Genomic DNA, 17,876 nt, shown 5'->3' on the forward strand with positions numbered 1-17,876 from the left:
GAGCCAATCACTACGCCAAGTCACGCGGAAAAAAATGTTCCAATTAGGGTATCAATCTATTTGATTGGATGATTCTTGTAGATATCGAAAATGTTTTGGTGTAAGAATCCCGATAAGAGAAAAGGTGTGTGTCATCACATTGTCCCAGCAGTGCTTCAGGTGAGACAAATGATTCGAAATACTCAGTACGACTCGCATGGAAAGAGTCAAGCTTGTAGATTGTATGCGGCTTGGCAACACGGATACCCAACACCCAAAGCTCAGTAGATTTCTGACCTCCCCTCCTGAGGGAGTCTCAAGTACATTCGGTTGCTGCTAAACGCTTAAAAAATTCATTATAAATTTAGTATACAATTTGTTACATCAGTTGAGGCTGCTACAACCCTAGACAGAAGCAATCTTGATTAGTCAAAAGTGACCTTTTTACCTTGAGAGGGAACAATAGCGGCAGAAGCTCTTTGAGCAGTAGCCAATGCAACAGAAGATTTCATACGCTTGTTTGGAGCATCATTGTACAGATCGCGGCCTCTCTTAGGAGCAGCGGATCTCTCTTTATGAGCAAACTTAGGTACGGGAGCACTCTCAGTTTCACTGGTTCTCTCTTTAAAACTTGGCGCAGAAAATTCAGTTTGCAGCGAGAAGTCAGCATCGGCAAACTGTCTCTTTGGAGTTCTCTTAGATCTGTCCTCACCATACTCTAAACGCAAGTTTCTGTTAATAAAGGTCTTAGCCATTTTCGATTTCAATGCAGCAGTAGGACCAGTCTCGTCCTTGAAGTCCAAGAAGGCAAAACCTTTACATTTGCCAGTATCTTCGAATGTAGCCATTCTAATTCTGACAAGTTCTCCATATGGTCTGAAGTGCTCGTCAAGTAGATCGTCGGTAGTGTCGAAAGACAAGTTTCCAACGAATAGAATACGCGAAGGAGGATTCTTCAGCAAAGGCTTTGTTTTGTGCTCTTCTGGACGCCCCTCGAAGGAAGAAGCGTTTTTAATAAGTAGGTTACGGTCGTGAATTCTCGACTCAGAAAGGGCCACAACGGCTTCAACATGTTTTGCTGATGGCAAGTCGACATACGCAAATCCCTTGATTTTGTTTGCTTTCTTTGGCAAGTTCACTCTTGTGATATCTGCCTCGGTAACAGCTACCAGAGGCTCCTCGTTGGCCAGGGTTCTGTCAACTATGTGCTTGATGATATCTTCTCTGGTGGTTTGATAAGCCAAGTTACCAATCCACACACCAAAGGGTGACTTTTTGGAAGGAGCGGGCTCTGTGCCATCTTCATTAGCAGGCTTTGGAGGAGGGTTCTTTCTGGCAATTTTCTCCAAGTCCAACTTACCCTTCTTCAATTGACGTTGCTTTTTCTTCGAGAGAGGAGCGGACAAATTCAAGTCAATCTCAAGTTCGTCTCCCTTGGTCTCTGTGCTCTCAGCATTGTCTGAGTCTTCGTTGGTTGCAGCTGTCTCAGCTCTGGTCTCCACATTTTCAGGTTCTGAATCAACAACATCCGAGACAGGATCAGCAGAGTCAACTTCAGAAGCCTCTACGGGCTTCTTCAGTTTCTCCTTCTTCTCCTTTTTTCTCTCTCTCTTTTCCTTTTTCGACTCACGGAGTTCTGTCAGAGATGCCATTGTGGTGATGAGATGCTCATCGCGGCAGATAAGATAAAGAGGGACTAGCACGATGCGACCACACGAATGATTTAAAAAATAGCCAATGCATGATTTTTCCTCGAGCTTTTTTCTCCCGCAATTTTAGGAAAGACTATTTCTTGATTTGGTCTACGAGACAGATTCAGGGCTTTCGCCTGTCTTTACATGTCGTTATGGGACATAGTGGGCACCTATTTGTCAACTGTTGTACTCCAATGTTCATGAACCCAGACCAATAACCTAGCCGTTTCCAAAAATAATTTATCACCCTAAATGACCTCCAAATGATCTCCCAATGATCTAGCTCACAAAGATCTTTTCAGCCTCATTCCCCACGCACGCATCCATGTCAATCACTTAGCCTCATTTTCCCTGTATCTACCATAGAATTACCGCAAACTCGGCACTACAAAAATTAAGAAATAATACGTGGACAGTTGCTATGCCCAGGGTCATTTGCCATGAATTGTTTCTATTTGACTACAGCAATGAGGGCCTGAAACAGGGGAGCGCATGATCTGGCCGAGCTCCCAACCGAAGCCAAGCCGCACTCAATTTTGCATGGCACCACCCAAGTATCTGAGTAACTGTCCTCAACCATGGCACGCCTCATATACTAACAATAGTTTACTCTATTTGCAGCCAATATAGAATCACTCCAGAAGGAGCTCGAGGGTGACATTCTGCGCCTGGAAGTCCTGTACGGAAGTTCAAACAGCGGGCACCATGCAGTGTAATCGTTCTTATATACGCTGCATGCCAGATTTACGCTCGAAACGCTCATACCTGCTGCAAGCAAGATACAGGAGCGCATCCATCGTTGCCAAAATCCTACAATACCTGGTCTATTTAAAGCCACTTAACCAGCATAACACGGGATCATCACTGATCCCCCTCTACCAATTCCCTTGGCTTTGTGCAGATCGGAATCTGTAGCCTGTGCTTAAATACCCTCAATTGCGCCGAGGCATTTGTTAAAAAGATTTATAAACTCAAGACGCATTCTTATTAAACCCTAAGGGTCATTAACTGTACCATTACAATACTATTAGCAACAATCGCGTCTTAACTACTCCAGATACAAATAATACCCATATCCTTCATCACATCTCATCACATAGAATTATGTTTTTCAGGTTCTTGGTGTTATTTTTCACCATTGCAACGATTGTTCTTTCGTCGTGGGCATTGGTGGGCTCGTGGAAAAACGAACCATACTTGACCAACAATTACTTGCTCAGCTTCCAATTGTCGAACCTCAATGTCAGCGCGCTACTAAAGGATGCTGTCGACCAGAACATGAGAAGAGACTTTGTTCCCGTTGAGATTCAGGACGTGGACTTCAAACCAACCCCAACATCGCCAATTGCTCCTGCTATCACCGACGCGGCTGCTCAGATCGAGAAAAAGGACTTGGGTCAACTCACTTCATTACTTGCCTCAGTCACCACCTTGGCTCCTTCCCAGCTCTTGAGTAGAGCCACCGAGCTCGCGTCATTGACATCTCAGCTCTCAATCCAAACAAGCGACCTCCCCAACTTGATTCAGTCTGCAGACCCAACAAAGATTGTCTCTGAATTGCAACAGATCGCATCCTCGTTATCTCTTCCGCCTTCTTTGGCTACTCTTGCCGCTGGCTTCAATGGAGACACAGAGGATTTAATTAATCGTATCGCTGCCAACACTAATGCTTCACAATTGGGTCTTGCCGACATGTACAACATTGGTTTCTGGGGTTACTGTAAGGGTGACATCCACGGAATCCGCGAGCAGATCCCCGAACTTGGTTCTTTTGGTACTCAATTCAGCAACAAGGATGTCAACTATACCTACTGTACACCTCCTAAGGTAGGATACACTTTTGATCCATTGCAAGTTTTGAAAACAGACATTATTGACCACATCCAGCAGACAGCCCAAGAAACTGCCTCAGGTCCGCTTGCATCAATTACCAACGCATTAGCAGCTCAAGTGGTGGGCTTAGTCAATCTGATTACCTATGAGACAATTGGATTACCCGGCGACTTGCAAAATGCTATTCCATTGTTGGGAAGATTAACAAACGCTGGTTTTGCCTTGATTCTCGCTGGCGCAGCACTTGCCTTTATCTCCTTAATCTTCCAATTGGTAGGAATGTGTTGCTCACCGGACAATCTGTTCCTCTCTTGTTGTAACTTCTTCGTGATGGTGTTGACATTGATTGTTGTGACTGTTGGTTCTGGTCTCACTACTGGTGTTTTCATCTATGTGAGACGTATTTTGAACGACGAGATCAAAAAGTACGGAGTCAAACCATACCTTTCCGTCCAGATGTATGCATTCTCATGGTCTGCGGTAGTGGCTGCATTGTGCCTCGTTGTTTTCAGCATTTTGGGCTATTGCTGTGGCTGTTTCAAATCGGACCGTAGACGCAAGAGACAGGAGCCAGAGTTCAGATATGACCACAAGATGTAGCTGAAGCTCGGAGGCATCTTAAAACTATTCAAATATCAAATTACATGACTGATTAAATTGAACTATTTAAGCGTAATCGTATGTGCTAATTGAAAGCGGGAAATGACACACAAAGCGATCTTCAATCTGTCAACACGTACCAACAAGAGATCATCATACCTACGGCAAATGTCTAAATATTTCCATTATATTTTTTATTCCAATCATCATTTTCCATTATACACCCCCATACTTATCTTCTAGTATTCCTCCACATGGATTCCATATACACACTTCACCTGTACTACCTGTAAACACAAAAAGCATTCTCCCCAATGCTTTGCGCCCTTTCTGGAGAGCCTGTTAGTGATGCTGTGGTATCGCCCCGTAGTGGAGCCGTATTCGAAAGAAAACTAATTGAATCGTACATCGCTAGTGCTGGAAAAGACCCCATCAATGATGAACCACTCTCATCGCTGGATTTGATATCTTTAGCGGTTCCCACTGCCATCACGCCTCCCAAGCCGCACAACTTCACTTCAATTCCTACCATGCTTGCTGCTTTCCAGAATGAATGGGATGCATTGGCTCTCGAAACCTTCGCCTTGCGGAAACAACTTCACGACGCAAGACTAGAGCTAAGTGCTACACTTTATAAGTATGAAGCAGCTGTGAGGGTTGCTGCACGAGCCACAAAGGAGAAGGACGATGCTCAGTTAGCTCTTCGACAGCTTACAGAGGCATTTGCTGTTGGTGATATGAATCAGAGTATTGCCTCCTCCAATGGTCAAAAGACAGAATCAACAAATTCAAATGTACAATCGACATCCGACACATCGAGCAACGGTGCCTCAAAAAGTAATCCTGATGAGCCAGTTCCTGACGGAGCTCTAGATAAGTCAGACGTTATTATGCCTTCTGATGACATCAGCCAGGATTCGCGTGTTGTACCAGTGGATAGACTCGTTCACGCACAACAGCTCCTCTTTGCTTTGCACAAGAAACAGAAGATTGCATCTCCAATCGTCAAGGGATCCAAAGTTTCGATTAGAGTAGAATCTAATGAGGACTGTGATTTACCTGGACTCAGAACTACCGCATTCGACACAGAATCCAAAAAGTCATTATGTTGTGGCTCATTTGGAGTAAAACTCTTACCAGATGAGATTGTCAGTTCTGAATCCACAGCAGCTGCGTTTTTGCATGAAAACGACACGACGGCTGCAATGGCCCTTAAGACTGGACAGTTTAAACTACTTGAACAAAACGTGACCAAAAATATAGACATGGATGATTTTAAATTCCTAGCGACGCATCCAAGTGAAGCCCTCTTTGTCGTGATCACAAAAAAGAACCAATGGCAACTAGTAGATGCGACCGGTCTGATGTATACCTCAGAAGAATTAGAGTCGATTTCCTCCGTTGCTATCCATGTCGATGGAATCCTTCTCGCTCTTGGTCGAGATGGCGCTGTTGATATCTATGAGATCACCTCCACCAAGAAAGTCTCTACCATAAATATTGACAAAGGTACTGTCACCAATGTTCAATTTGCTTTGAATGGGTTTTGGATTGTGATAACTAGTGTGAACGAGAACGAGGAAGGTAGCGTGGATATCTACGACTTGCGCAAAACGAGTCTTGTCCATGCAACCTCGTTCAAATCGCCTGTGCAAGCACTTCTTGATCCTTCTTCGCTGATTCTCACCACATATGACACGAAGGAGAAAAAGCTTCGTGTAAATGCATACTTCAAGAAGGGCAAGGTTTGGGAATCGAATTTAGCGGAGCTACAGATAGAAGAGCTTCAGCTGTTCGAAATAGAGTCAGCTCCAAAAGACATAGAAACCGAAAAGGTGTTACGACTCACTGGATACTCCGAGAAGAAAATCTATCAGTTCGTGATTGATATTGATCAGCACTAAGTCTGGCTCAATAGAGAAGGTCTGAGTTGTGAAAGAACCGAAATAATTGTATAATAAAATGCACGTATAGACCCGCATGGTCTCTTTGAGAAAATATTATGGCCTGTCATAAAACCCAATTCAAATCTTTTGACTTTTCCTCTATTTTTGTGTATCTATGTATACACCTGGCGCAGGTACTCCACATTCATCTCTACCTAATGTCTGCAAATCCTCAGTTCACGAGCTCAACGTTGGCAGAAATCGATCAAAAAGTGGCTGAATGGCTTGCTCTCGATCGCAATGAATCATCCCGTCAGGAAATTGAGTGTCTTCACAAGCTCAAAGACTACAATGCCCTTTCGAAGAAATTACTCCACAGAATAAGCTTTGGAACGGCTGGACTCCGCTCATCCATGGAGCCAGGGTTTGCTCACATGAATGATGTTACTATTTTGCAAGCATCCCAAGGACTCATTGCTTATCTTTTGAAGAATGTGGCCCATGGAACTGAACCTTCGATAGTAATAGGGTACGATCACCGCCACCATTCGCAAAGATTTGCGGAATTGACCGCTAGTGTAGCTGTAGTTAGTGGTCTCAAAGTATACTATCTTGGAAGTGTAGATAGATTGTCGCCGGAGCTGGATTCTCTGAGAAAGACGTGCGATTACACCCTGACTGTCCACACGCCAATGGTTCCGTTCACAATTAAACATTTCGGGGCCTCTGCCGGTGTAATGGTGACAGCTTCTCATAATCCCGCCAAAGATAATGGATACAAGGTGTATTATGGCAATGGCTGTCAAATTATCCCACCACACGATGTTGGAATAGCCGCCAGTATTGATTCTAACTTGTCCCCATGGCTTGACAAAAATGTTTGGGATGTTACGGAAAACTTTACGGCAGGACTTGAATCTGGTAGGCTTATAGCGGTCCATGCGGACATGACCAAATCCTACGTGGAGGCTATCAAAAATGAGCTCATTGCTCCCGATGCATCTGTCTCTTTTCCGTTCGTTTATACGCCCATGCATGGTGTGGGGAGACCAGTTTTTGCGGAGATTTGCCGCAATTTTGGTGGAAAAGCGATCCAATTTGCTGATGTAGAGGAGCAACAAGAGCCCGACCCCGAATTCCCATCAGTGCGCTTCCCGAATCCAGAGGAGAAAGGAGCCTTAGACCATGCAATTGCCAAGGCAAAGAAAATTGGTGCTCGTTTCGTGATAGCCAATGATCCAGATGCCGACAGGTTTTCAGCCGCTTTTCAATGCAAGGATAGTACTTGGAGGCAGCTCACAGGTAACGAGATTGGCGCTTTATTTGCATCGTTTGTCCTAGAAATTGTCCGTAATGGCGGGTCGCTTGGCTCTAACCCAGCTCTTGGCACGCAAGCTTTGAAAGAAACTTATTTCCTCAATTCAACCGTCTCGTCACAGTTGATGAAAGCTATGGCAGCCAAAGAAGGGTTCAACTACCAGGACACTCTCACGGGCTTCAAATGGATTGGAAATAAAGCGCTTGACTTGAAAAAGCAAGGTTTCTTCGTACCATTTGGCTACGAAGAAGCAATAGGATACATGTTTACTTTGGTAGACGATAAAGATGGAATTTCGGCTGCAATTGTGTTCTTGCAACTCTGTCAACGCTGGTTTGCAGATGGAGCAGTTACTCCAGATGAAAAGCTACAACAAATTTATGAATCTTACGGGTGGTTTAAAGAATGTAATGGATATTACAAGCTTGACGACGTCTCGAAAACAGAGAAGATTTTCACAACAATTAGAAGCTCATTTGAACCTGGTCTGTATCCTCAAAAAATTGGCGACTTGAAAGTCCTTGAATGGCGCGACTTGACCATTGGTTTTGATTCTAAAACACTCAACAACAAGCCAATTTTGCCTACAGATTCGAGTTCCCAAATGATTACCGCTCTAGTAGAAGACTCCGAGAGTAGAATCGCAAGGTTCACTTGCAGGGGATCCGGAACCGAACCAAAACTTAAAGTATACATTGAGGGAAAATCCGATAAATCTGAAGCCGACGCTGTCACCATTGCACGCCATTGTTGGAAAATGTTAGAAACAAACTGGTTTCACCCGGAGAAAAACGGACTCGAGGTTGTTGTGTAAACTGAGTTTTATGGCATTGGTCGACGAAAATAGAGAGCCCAATACAAAACAAACCCTACTGTAAAACCAAGCGTTTGTACTCCTCGTCGTCATTCTTTCATACATACTTTTAAATATGCAGCTTATCCGTGGTTTTGTTTAGATCTTCTACACACAGATTCCATGAGTTGCACTCTCTCGAAAAAGGCAAGAACAGCCATTAAGGAATTTGCAAAGATCTCGAAATCTCGCGCTACCTCAATTTTCTGTTCCAGATTATTTCGTAGAATCTATTGGATTTCATGGAAGCCATTTCCTGCACAATACCCCCTTCTTCTATGTTTGGCTGAACAATTCTAGTTGACACCACACCATGTTTCGTCTGAGACGAGAAAAATCGGATCTTCCGATGTATGTATCATAAGCTCAAATGATTTGAGTGCGTTCGTACCGTAGCACTTCTTTCCCGCTACAAAATGCGGGCATTGGCCCGGCTAAAACCCGGAACTGAACTAACTCCGCAGGCATGGCTCAAAAATGCAGCCCAAGCGAACCGTCCGGGGCGCCAAAAGAACCAAATTGATAGTAGCTGCCCTTCTAATAGCCTTCTTGTATCTTTTGTTGCGCCTGAAACCAGCAAAAACACATTCTGTTGCTCCCAAAAAATTCACAGTAACCAAAGACGGATACACTGAAGAAGCCATCAAGGAGGACGAGGACACCGAGCAAATACTTGACTCGGGATACGGCAGAAACGTTGAATTCTATGATCTCGACAATTATCTGGGTAAGGGCGCTCTTAATGTTGATAAAAGTAAAGACGTGGTGCTTTTCTTGATGCCCTTGAGAAACGCAGAACATGTGTTGCCTATGGCGTTCCACAACATGATGAACTTGACATATGACCATTCGCTCATCGATATTGCCTTCCTTGTCTCCGACTGCTCGCCAGGAGATACTACCCTTGATACGGTGTTGGAGTACTCTGTCGCTTTGCAAAACGGGACTTTGGCTGATGACTTGCTAGAGCAAGAGCGCATCAAGAAAAAAGCTAATGTTCAGGGTTCGAGTGATTTGTACCAGCTTTACATGGATCCTGATTATATTGCAAATGTCCAGAGGGCATACAACTCTCCTGAGTCCTACCACAAAGATTACCGGAAACCATTCCGCTCAGTGACAATTTTTACCAAAGATTTTGGTCAGATAATTGGACAAGGCTTCTCTGATCGTCACGCAGTTAAGGTGCAAGGAATCCGCCGTAAGTTGATGGGAAGAGCCAGAAACTGGTTAACATCTAGTGCTTTACAGCCTTATCACTCATGGGTTTACTGGAGAGATGTCGATATTGAAACCTGTCCGGGCCTGGTTATCCAAGACTTGATGAAACATGATTATGATGTGACAGTGCCAAATATTTGGAGACCGTTGCCTACATATTTAGGTGGAGAACAGCCATACGACTTGAACTCTTGGATGGAATCAGACCCCGCTTTGGCTCTTGCTAAAACTCTAGAAGAAGATGATGTCATTGTTGAAGGTTATGCTGAGTATCCTACGTATCGTGTTCATTTGGCCTACATTAGAGAAGCTGATGGAAATCCTGACGACATCGTCGATCTTGACGGTATTGGAGGTGTATCCATTCTAGCCAAGGCGCGCATCATCAGACAGGGTGTCAACTTTCCAGCATTTTCGCTCTGGAACCATGCCGAAACAGAGGCTTTTGGTAAGATGGCCAGAGCTATGGGCTTCCGTGTTGGAGGCTTGCCGCACTACACCATCTGGCACATCTTTGAGCCAAGTGAGGATGACTTGAAGCACATTGCCAAGTTGGAGCGGAAAAAGAGACGCCAGCTGAAAGCCTAGTTTTGTGGCTCATTCATATTCTTTCTTCTGTATAATTTTAGCATGCTTGAGGGCATTTCATTTTGGAAAATATCATTTATACGAACTCTACTTCATAACATTAACTTCCCTATTTCACTTTCAAAACCAATTTTGACACAAGCTATTAAATTGTAGATAGCACAAACCACCGAAGAAAAAATGTATGATTATGGAAAATTCTGTTTACCACTACATTCGTTTGTCCCTTAATCATTTTTGCTGTTTTATTATTTCCAGAGTTCTAACAACTCCAAAACTGCAATGTGTCCAAACACCGAAAAAAAAATGTTGAAAAACATTTATCAGTAGGAAGGCAGGTTTTGTAATCTACGCGAGACCGTTGGCCCCACTCAGAGATTGTTCACATCCGTTTTATTCATCATTAAATGTTGTGATGCCAAGGGAATCGAACCCTTGTACAGCCGCCATTGCGACTTGGCCACAGCAAAATTTCAACAATTTTATCGCTACAAAACTTCATGACCTTCCAATAGACCTATTATGGGTTGTTTAACGAAATGCGTGTGCTTGGATAGAGAAACTTCCCAATTCTACCAGACCCGAATTAAAATTGATATTCTATAACTTTGATTGAATTTGATTATATGAAAGAAGCGTATTAAATACCAGATAACCGCAACAAGTCAACTATTGCATCACGAGCAATTGACTTCGATGAATTGAAATGCACAAACAAGAAATTCCTCAAGATTCTTGATCTCGGTGTCTACTTCGTCTCGACCTTGTAACCACAACCTAAACAACTGTAGGCTTCTACGCCATCGTAAAGAGCCATGCCCTTACTGACCATAGAGTTCCACTCTCCTTTGGCGGGTATCCTGCGACATTGGTCATTGAGACAACGCGCAGCAGTCTTCTTGTATCGAAGACCACAGGAGTTGCACAACTGGCCCTCCTTAGGAGACCACGAAGGTCTCCAACATGGAGACAGGTCAGAACCGCAGGAGATGCACATGCGTGGAAGTGCTGGTGGAACCCTTGATGGACTTTTCATCAACTCCGATCTAGTCTTGTTTTTGACAGAAGGAGGAGTGATAGGAATAAATCTCGTGCGGCCATTCGATTGCATATTGTTCATGTTAACTGAGACCGGATGTCCAGAGAAAGATTTTTCCTTTCTCAAACCAGATGGCGATGGAGGTTTGGTTTCGAAGCTACTGTCTGGCGTGCCGTAAGCAATCTGTGAGATGCTAGGCAAAGGCGCAGACTTTGGAGCTGGAATGTACCCTTGAGCATAAGCCATTGGTGCACTGAAGGTAGCAAGCTGAGGAGTAGGGAGACCATGTTGCATCATAGTTTTGTTAAGATGAGCCTCCTGGGCGTATGGAAAATGTTGAGCATGCAGTTGTGGGTGTTGTTGGTAGTGCTGGGTTTGAATACGCAATCCAGGATTTCTTGATCCAGCATTGTATGCGTAAACCAGAGGGTTGGTTTGGGGTTGTGGTCTTGAAAGCAGAACAAGGGATTGTGCGAGTTCCAAATACTCAGGATATTGTTCCACGTCTTTCATGTAGGTTTGATTTAAATACGTATAATTGGATTCGTAGGGGAAGTTGACCTTGCGGACTGGGAAAGCGGGAAGACCTTTGTGAGCCACACGAGAATCAAATAATGGCTTCTCGCGGGAGTTAAGCTCTTGAATCGAGGGCAATTTCGGCTTTGTAACTGGCGCTGTCGCTATTTCAGTGGGCTTGGTTTTGCGAATAGTGTCCAAGAGGCCATATCTCCATTGTTCGTCATGTGGCTGACAAGTGTCAGGGTAATCCTGAGACACAGTGGGAGCTGAATGACGCTTTTGTTCGATGTGTGCCAAAGCATCGTTGAGGCTAGGCAAAGTGATCTTTGGTTCTTCATGCTCCTTCTGCTGTGGAACGACAACGGCGGCATCGGCGAGGGAGCCCTGTTGAGAGCCGAGGGGGTCCAGAAACAGCGAGTGGATTGCCGAAGAAGGAGGCAGGAGAAGACATGGTCTTTTGTGAATATTCGTGTTGACAACAGATGAGTCGATCAGGTCATGAGCGCTGTAGGTTCTTTTCAACGTAAGAACCGGGGGACGAGCGTCGGGAGAAGACTGAGCAATTGGCGACTCGGAGCGCAACTTCTGAGGTGCAGACTGCAAGTGTGAGAGCATTCCGGAGAGGTTATCTTGAGCACCTCTAGCCATGGACGTGTTTACTTGATCTCTAAACATGGCTGGCAGAGCAACGGACATGACTGTCGTGGGATTGTAACTGAAAATGAGAAGTTACAACGAGAGCGAAAAGAAGGATTTGTGTAGGTTTGCCAAGCTTGAGCGATCTACACTTGTATTTGATTTCGAATTACGCGCGACTGTAATGTTTGGGGAAGTTGTTTTCTTTAGAAGCCAAGAAACAACAACGCCGACAACAGGAATAAGCCAATGATCTATGGTGAAATCCAGGCAGTCACGAAAGTGGCTTGTATCTTCTTATATTGGAATTACGATTGGTAATCACCGCGGTAAAAGAGTGTCCCGAGTGTTCCTTAAGGAGTCTAGGTGTGAGGGGTGCCACAAACGGAACGAGGCAAAAAGAAATGAACCTCGAAGACCTCGATAAGGTAAGTGCGCCAAATGAAAGACACGAGAGTTAAGGTAGAGAAAGCTGAGCGAGACAAACTTTAACCGTTGGAAGAAAAAAAGGGTGTGGGGTGGAAGATGTTTGACAAGAAAAAAAAGCCGCTACAAAACAGGCCGGGACCCTGCCATTTAATAGAAATCAGCCAGATCAGAGGCGAGCCTGCGCCATGCAGCGGGCGAATCGCCTAATGCATGTAGGGCGTCCCGAACCAGCATCAGCGGTGCCCGATCGGGAAGCGTTTCAGCGAGAAGTGCGCGGTTGAAGGAAGCGGTCTGCATATAGATTGGCTTGTGTACTCTACGCATGGCAAACGTGCATGGGGCCCATGCAGGGCTGCAGGCTGCACCCTCGCTGGTTTAGTGTGTCTGGGTTACGACGCCTGGTGCTGAAAATAGCACAGAAGCATCCCAAAGGGTGCTGTTTCACTGAAACGAGCGATGCTGCTGTGCTGAGGTAGCTGAGTCCTAATGCGATGGGGATGAGCGTTGACGACATGTGCGCTGACCGTGCAGGCTGACAAGTGGAATTTAATCCAGGGCCCAATGTGTTTGAGATACAGTGAGAGTCTGGATGCAAATTGGTTGCAAATTGTCGGTCGATAATGCCTGACCGGTTAGTTCTACTTGAGATATGGTTGCATTCAGCAAATGCGCATTTTTTTTCTGTCACTGGGTCTCTTTTTTCTTCGTAGTGGGGTGTCACGCGTATGCGGTTGGGCTAGGCTGTAGGTGCCTTAGTATGTGATATCGTGACTTAGTTGAGGGTCCAAATTTTCCTTCGACCGGGGTATGGATCGCAATTCACGCGGGTGTCCTTGATGCTTGGCTCGTATTTTCTTGTTTGTTTCGCTTTTCTGATTCCTTGCTTCGCTGCACCTCGCACCTTGGCACAAGACTCAACGTTCAATGATGGGGACCAAGCACAGAATTCAAGAGTACTTGTCCTGTCTCTATATCGGGATTTTATTTTTGTTTTCGCATCAGTATCCATAGTTGCCCGTCTCTCTCGTTGTGAGGCTCATTCTGGACCTTCTTTACTACCATCTATTATTAGCCAAGCTATTACATGGCCTGACCTCCCTAAGCCTCGGTCGAAATCAACCGTGGAATGATTTGAATTCAACGGCTAAATTATGATACTTTCTTGTAGCATTTATTGCGCTTTTGGTGGTGCGATTCGTATTATCTAGTCACTCCAGTCATGGACCAGTCTAGGTTTGGTCAAGCACTATGCGTGCCCAAGCTACAACAAATCCTTCAGTACGCTTGGCACTTTACGAAAAGCTAAGGATGGGAAATTTTTACAATGTTATGAATGTATTGTTTCCCGAATTTCGTTGAAATCCTCAACCATTCTATACTACTAGGTATTTCTCCACGGTTTCTTTTATGACACCTCCAAGAATGATTCGAAAGTAGGCATTCAAACTTAAACTCTAGAATTAGTAGGACCAGCCCTACTTTTCTGGAGTTCTCACTCATCCAGGGTCTTTTTCTTTCTCGTCGGAGTGCTATCTCCGACTCGTTTCTTGGAGTTCAGATCATAACCCCATTAGCTAACTTGCACGCAATACTTGTCTCGGAGACAATGCCGGGTTTGCCTTGGGCGGTCAAGAATACACGAGAGCCCATATCTCATAATCAAAGTAGACACATGGAACTCTCACGTCATCGTTATCGCCGATTGATTGATGGGAGAATGGCAGCCCGCCTTTTCCTGCGATGCATGCTGTCACTAGTTACGTCAGGTGATGAAGCCTGGAATTATTCCGTCATCAGGAACGAACAGAACGAACACAAAACTTGAATGAATTTGACGTCAGCAGCATCCCTGAGATTCCATTTAAGTTTATCTTCCATACTTAGAGTCCTTTCGCAACGCCTCTGAGAACTACAGACTTTGAGTAGCAGGTCGAGCCCTTCCAGAGTACCTGTATATAATTTTATGGATCATCTAGGCATGGCGGCAACATTTCTGATCAGTCTCTGTACAGAAAAGGTTTATAGCCTTTGCTTTGTGCACACAGGTAAATAAACCGACAATCCAAGGACTATTTGGGTGTCAAATAAGCAGTAGACACGATGGCTAGGCGGGCCTAGATGCTCAAAATCCACCAGCAGTACTGCCTTAATTGAAGCAATTTTTCATTTGTTCTCATTCTTGTTTTAAGGCCTTGCGCTGCATGTTTACCAAAAAGACGCAATTTCGGCTATTTATGTGCCTATAGGCTGAAATCAATTCGTGTCCGTGTTTGGATGGCATATGGGAATAGCGTCCTTAAGTGCAGGTGCGACATTTTGACCTTGATTCAACCCAGAAAGATTAACAGATGGGCAAGAATTTTGAATACTACGTCATCAATTCATTATGAAATAACCTGCGATCACTTTTGTGGCGGACAAAATCACTTCGCGAGCTCGTTGATCCTAGTTCGTCTCTTTTGTGTTTCTTCTCTTACACTTCTATCAATAGAAGAATGCGATGATGTACAAAAAATGGCTCACATTGAAATAGCATGCTCTCGAACAATTGGTAAAGTGATGAGCTGGAACCTGCTTGAAGAAAAGGTCGACCAGGTTTTATTTGTTTCTTCGTTGGACATAGACATATCCTGATGTCAAAGTGTTTATTCCGCATAGGGACATTTCAGCTGGCCACACATGGGAGTTATATGTATTGCGGTTAAATTCCGGAATGTGAAAAATGTGTCACCGTGTTAGTGATGAAGGCATGAAGGACATGTCTCACTTGGTAAACGTCGATGAACCAAAACAAACTTCTCAAAGTATTGAATTATAACTAAGGGGCTGTTGGAATTTGAGATGAGTTCGATGAAATGACGTGTTTCTACTCGCGCTCATGCAATAGAAGTGAGCATCCTGACCATTAGAAGCGGCCTAGATACCAGCCTAGAACATCTTGCTAACATTCCACTAATGTCCCCGCAATGCATAGAGGCTTATTCATGTCGAGGATGGTATTTTGGCTGCCCGAGTTAGTTTGTCCGAATCGGGCGATTGCTAGAGTGTGTGAAATACAAGACCATGTGCAGGTGTGAGACTGCTGGCCTAAGGTGTCATTCAAATGGAAGACGTCAATCAATCATGAGTTTTGTCAATTATAACCGAAATAACCAAAGGAGTTGGGTGCGCATCTTTTTAATATGTTGAACTGGGAATCAAGTTTTGAATGAAATTGTCTGAAAGTTATTCTTTGGCTGTCACGATTATTGGCTGCACGCATTCTAGCGCCAATATATTAAGATACACTACAGATTTCCCAAATGGGAGTGTCGTTTTGAGTGAGTAATCTGACATATTAAGACGGGCCTCGCTCAGCCATTTTGTTCTTACCAGATAGTGCTTCTCCAATGTGTCATCCTGTGTGGGACCAGCTTCCAGAAAGAGAAAGCCAGAGAGCGTTGTTGACCAGCCGAATTTTGTTTCAATATCAAAAAGAGTAAATTCTGTCCCAAAACAGGCTAAACGGCAAGAATTTGTTTTTTGCATTTTTTGCGCAACAAGCTGTGGTTGCCATAATGTACTCAGTCTTGATAGCCCTTGAATGAAGAGTTGATACAAAACCGCTGGACAATGAGACGCAATGAGATATGCCTGTCTCAATTAGAATGGAGGACTGTACACTTTTCCAAGATAGTTCCCTTCCAGTCTATAAGTCAGTCCAAGAAAACTGAAATGAGTAAAGGAGTTTTGAATCTTGCGGTATGGCTCCTTTCCAAGTTAGCTAAACTACATTAATTGCAGCGGGAGAAAAGGTCAATACAAACACAATTATAGACACTAAGGAACTGATCAATCACACCGCATCGACTATCGGTTGCGGCCATATCAAGTGGAAAATACTGCTTCCCGTCCGATCAACGTTAGTCAAGCCACTTAGAGCCACACTGAGTAATGCAGTGGGAGACCATGTGTGAAATTGTGGTGCTGCAATCTTTTTTGGCCTCTGACAAAATTTCATGAGTAAAGCTAGAGGGAAATCATTTGTGTCAAGTTCATTTGTCAGATTGAAATTAGGGTCAAACGACTATGAGGTGTCGCTATGAATGAAATTGAGATACTAACTCACCTCGAGCAGATAGTATATAAGTTTTCTATTCGTATTATCTAGTTTTCACAAATTCAGTTCTCTGGTTCAGGTACTCTTAGCCTTCGCATATTCTATTGATGAGAGTAATGCTCGATGAGTTTTGGAGCCATTAATTCTGAACTCGAACTTTTCGAGAAACTACTTGTGAACATAAACTCGATCAGATTTTTTTTGCTTCAGTTCACATATATTCGTTTCTAGCTCCTGACGGTACTTTAGTCTTGGAGCTACTCCACATATCCTGTCCGCAGGCTCTGCTCTGTAGTCTACACTCATAGAACTTTTATATCTACTATGAACGGCGCTGATCCATGTAAGTAAACTCTTCTTCTGTACTAACATCTACAAACTAACAGTCCCAGCTGTGCCTATCGAGCCTTTCGTGAAAAGCCTCTTGTCATCACTAGACTTACAACTAAATAGCTCAGGAAACACAAACCAACCACGCTTTCTGTCTGTGGAAGAGTATGCGACCCAGTTCGGTCGGCAATTGAAGAACACGTGTGCCATCGTCTTTGATGGCCACCCGCTAGTGCCATCTCCACCAAGCAACGATGCTAGGCTAGAGTTCCAAAAGAAGTGGCTCTCCTGTCCAAACTCAAAACACACTTTGACTTCATTTGACTGTCACCTTATACCAGGAACCGGTTTATTCAATATTATGGTCAATGGAAAAGTCAGCTTTGACGAGAGTGGTCGTTCAAGGCTTGGTGTTACTGCCGACATTCCCCAAGATGCTCTGGCTCCTACGAAGACACTATGGGGAGCTGGATTTGGCTTTTGCATTGTCATGGTGGTGGATGAGTCCGTAGCGGCTAGCAGCGAGGCACAAGTCATCAACACTTTCAATTATCGACTAGTATATAAGCCGCACGATAGCTTGGTAGAATTATGATTTTCGACATTTGCTGAGCGTATCCATCTTACTGGCTCCTAGATTACTTGCCCTAAAAGCATTGATAGAATACATTTAATTTGTTGTTATTTCCTCCTGTAGGTCAACCTAAAACACTTTTGGTGTACTTCTTGCTCTATTTAGATCTGTATGCTACCGAACTCAGCGTATTTGCTCTGCTAGTCCCGATGCATGCAAAAACGAATAGCAAGTTTAACGAGAATTAGATGGCAGAGAAACAGTAGGATCCCCTGAAT

General features: G+C 44.1%; 7 protein-coding genes across 7 annotated transcripts; 5 read left to right on the forward strand and 2 right to left on the reverse strand.

Annotated features, from left to right (window-relative positions):
* Window positions 1–404: 404 nt before the first annotated feature.
* PUMCH_003866 (uncharacterized protein) lies at window positions 405–1,631 on the reverse strand (the record flags this gene model as incomplete). Its single annotated transcript, XM_063022822.1, has 1 exon — window positions 405–1,631. The coding sequence occupies one exon, from the start codon at window positions 1,629–1,631 to the stop codon at window positions 405–407; it is 1,227 nt and encodes a 408-aa protein (XP_062878892.1).
* A 1,146-nt stretch (window positions 1,632–2,777) lies between these two features.
* Window positions 2,778–4,106, forward strand: PUMCH_003867 (uncharacterized protein; the record flags this gene model as incomplete). The annotated part of the gene is made up of 1 exon (XM_063022823.1): window positions 2,778–4,106. The coding sequence occupies one exon, from the start codon at window positions 2,778–2,780 to the stop codon at window positions 4,104–4,106; it is 1,329 nt and encodes a 442-aa protein (XP_062878893.1).
* Window positions 4,107–4,420: 314 nt separating this feature from the next.
* PUMCH_003868 (uncharacterized protein) lies at window positions 4,421–6,010 on the forward strand (the record flags this gene model as incomplete). The annotated part of the gene is made up of 1 exon (XM_063022824.1): window positions 4,421–6,010. The coding sequence occupies one exon, from the start codon at window positions 4,421–4,423 to the stop codon at window positions 6,008–6,010; it is 1,590 nt and encodes a 529-aa protein (XP_062878894.1).
* Window positions 6,011–6,108: 98 nt separating this feature from the next.
* PUMCH_003869 (uncharacterized protein) lies at window positions 6,109–8,124 on the forward strand (the record flags this gene model as incomplete). The annotated part of the gene is made up of 1 exon (XM_063022825.1): window positions 6,109–8,124. One exon carries the CDS (start codon window positions 6,109–6,111, stop codon window positions 8,122–8,124), a length of 2,016 nt encoding a protein of 671 aa, XP_062878895.1.
* A 516-nt stretch (window positions 8,125–8,640) lies between these two features.
* On the forward strand, window positions 8,641–9,972 carry PUMCH_003870 (uncharacterized protein; the record flags this gene model as incomplete). Its single annotated transcript, XM_063022826.1, has 1 exon — window positions 8,641–9,972. One exon carries the CDS (start codon window positions 8,641–8,643, stop codon window positions 9,970–9,972), a length of 1,332 nt encoding a protein of 443 aa, XP_062878896.1.
* Window positions 9,973–10,720: 748 nt separating this feature from the next.
* Window positions 10,721–12,226, reverse strand: PUMCH_003871 (uncharacterized protein; the record flags this gene model as incomplete). Its single annotated transcript, XM_063022827.1, has 1 exon — window positions 10,721–12,226. One exon carries the CDS (start codon window positions 12,224–12,226, stop codon window positions 10,721–10,723), a length of 1,506 nt encoding a protein of 501 aa, XP_062878897.1.
* Window positions 12,227–17,385: 5,159 nt separating this feature from the next.
* Window positions 17,386–17,619, forward strand: PUMCH_003872 (uncharacterized protein; the record flags this gene model as incomplete). Its single annotated transcript, XM_063022828.1, has 1 exon — window positions 17,386–17,619. One exon carries the CDS (start codon window positions 17,386–17,388, stop codon window positions 17,617–17,619), a length of 234 nt encoding a protein of 77 aa, XP_062878898.1.
* Between the last annotated feature and the right edge of the window lie 257 nt (window positions 17,620–17,876).

This window comes from Australozyma saopauloensis, chromosome 4 (assembly GCF_035610405.1).
Source record: "Australozyma saopauloensis chromosome 4, complete sequence".
NCBI lineage: Eukaryota > Fungi > Ascomycota > Pichiomycetes > Serinales > Metschnikowiaceae > Australozyma > Australozyma saopauloensis.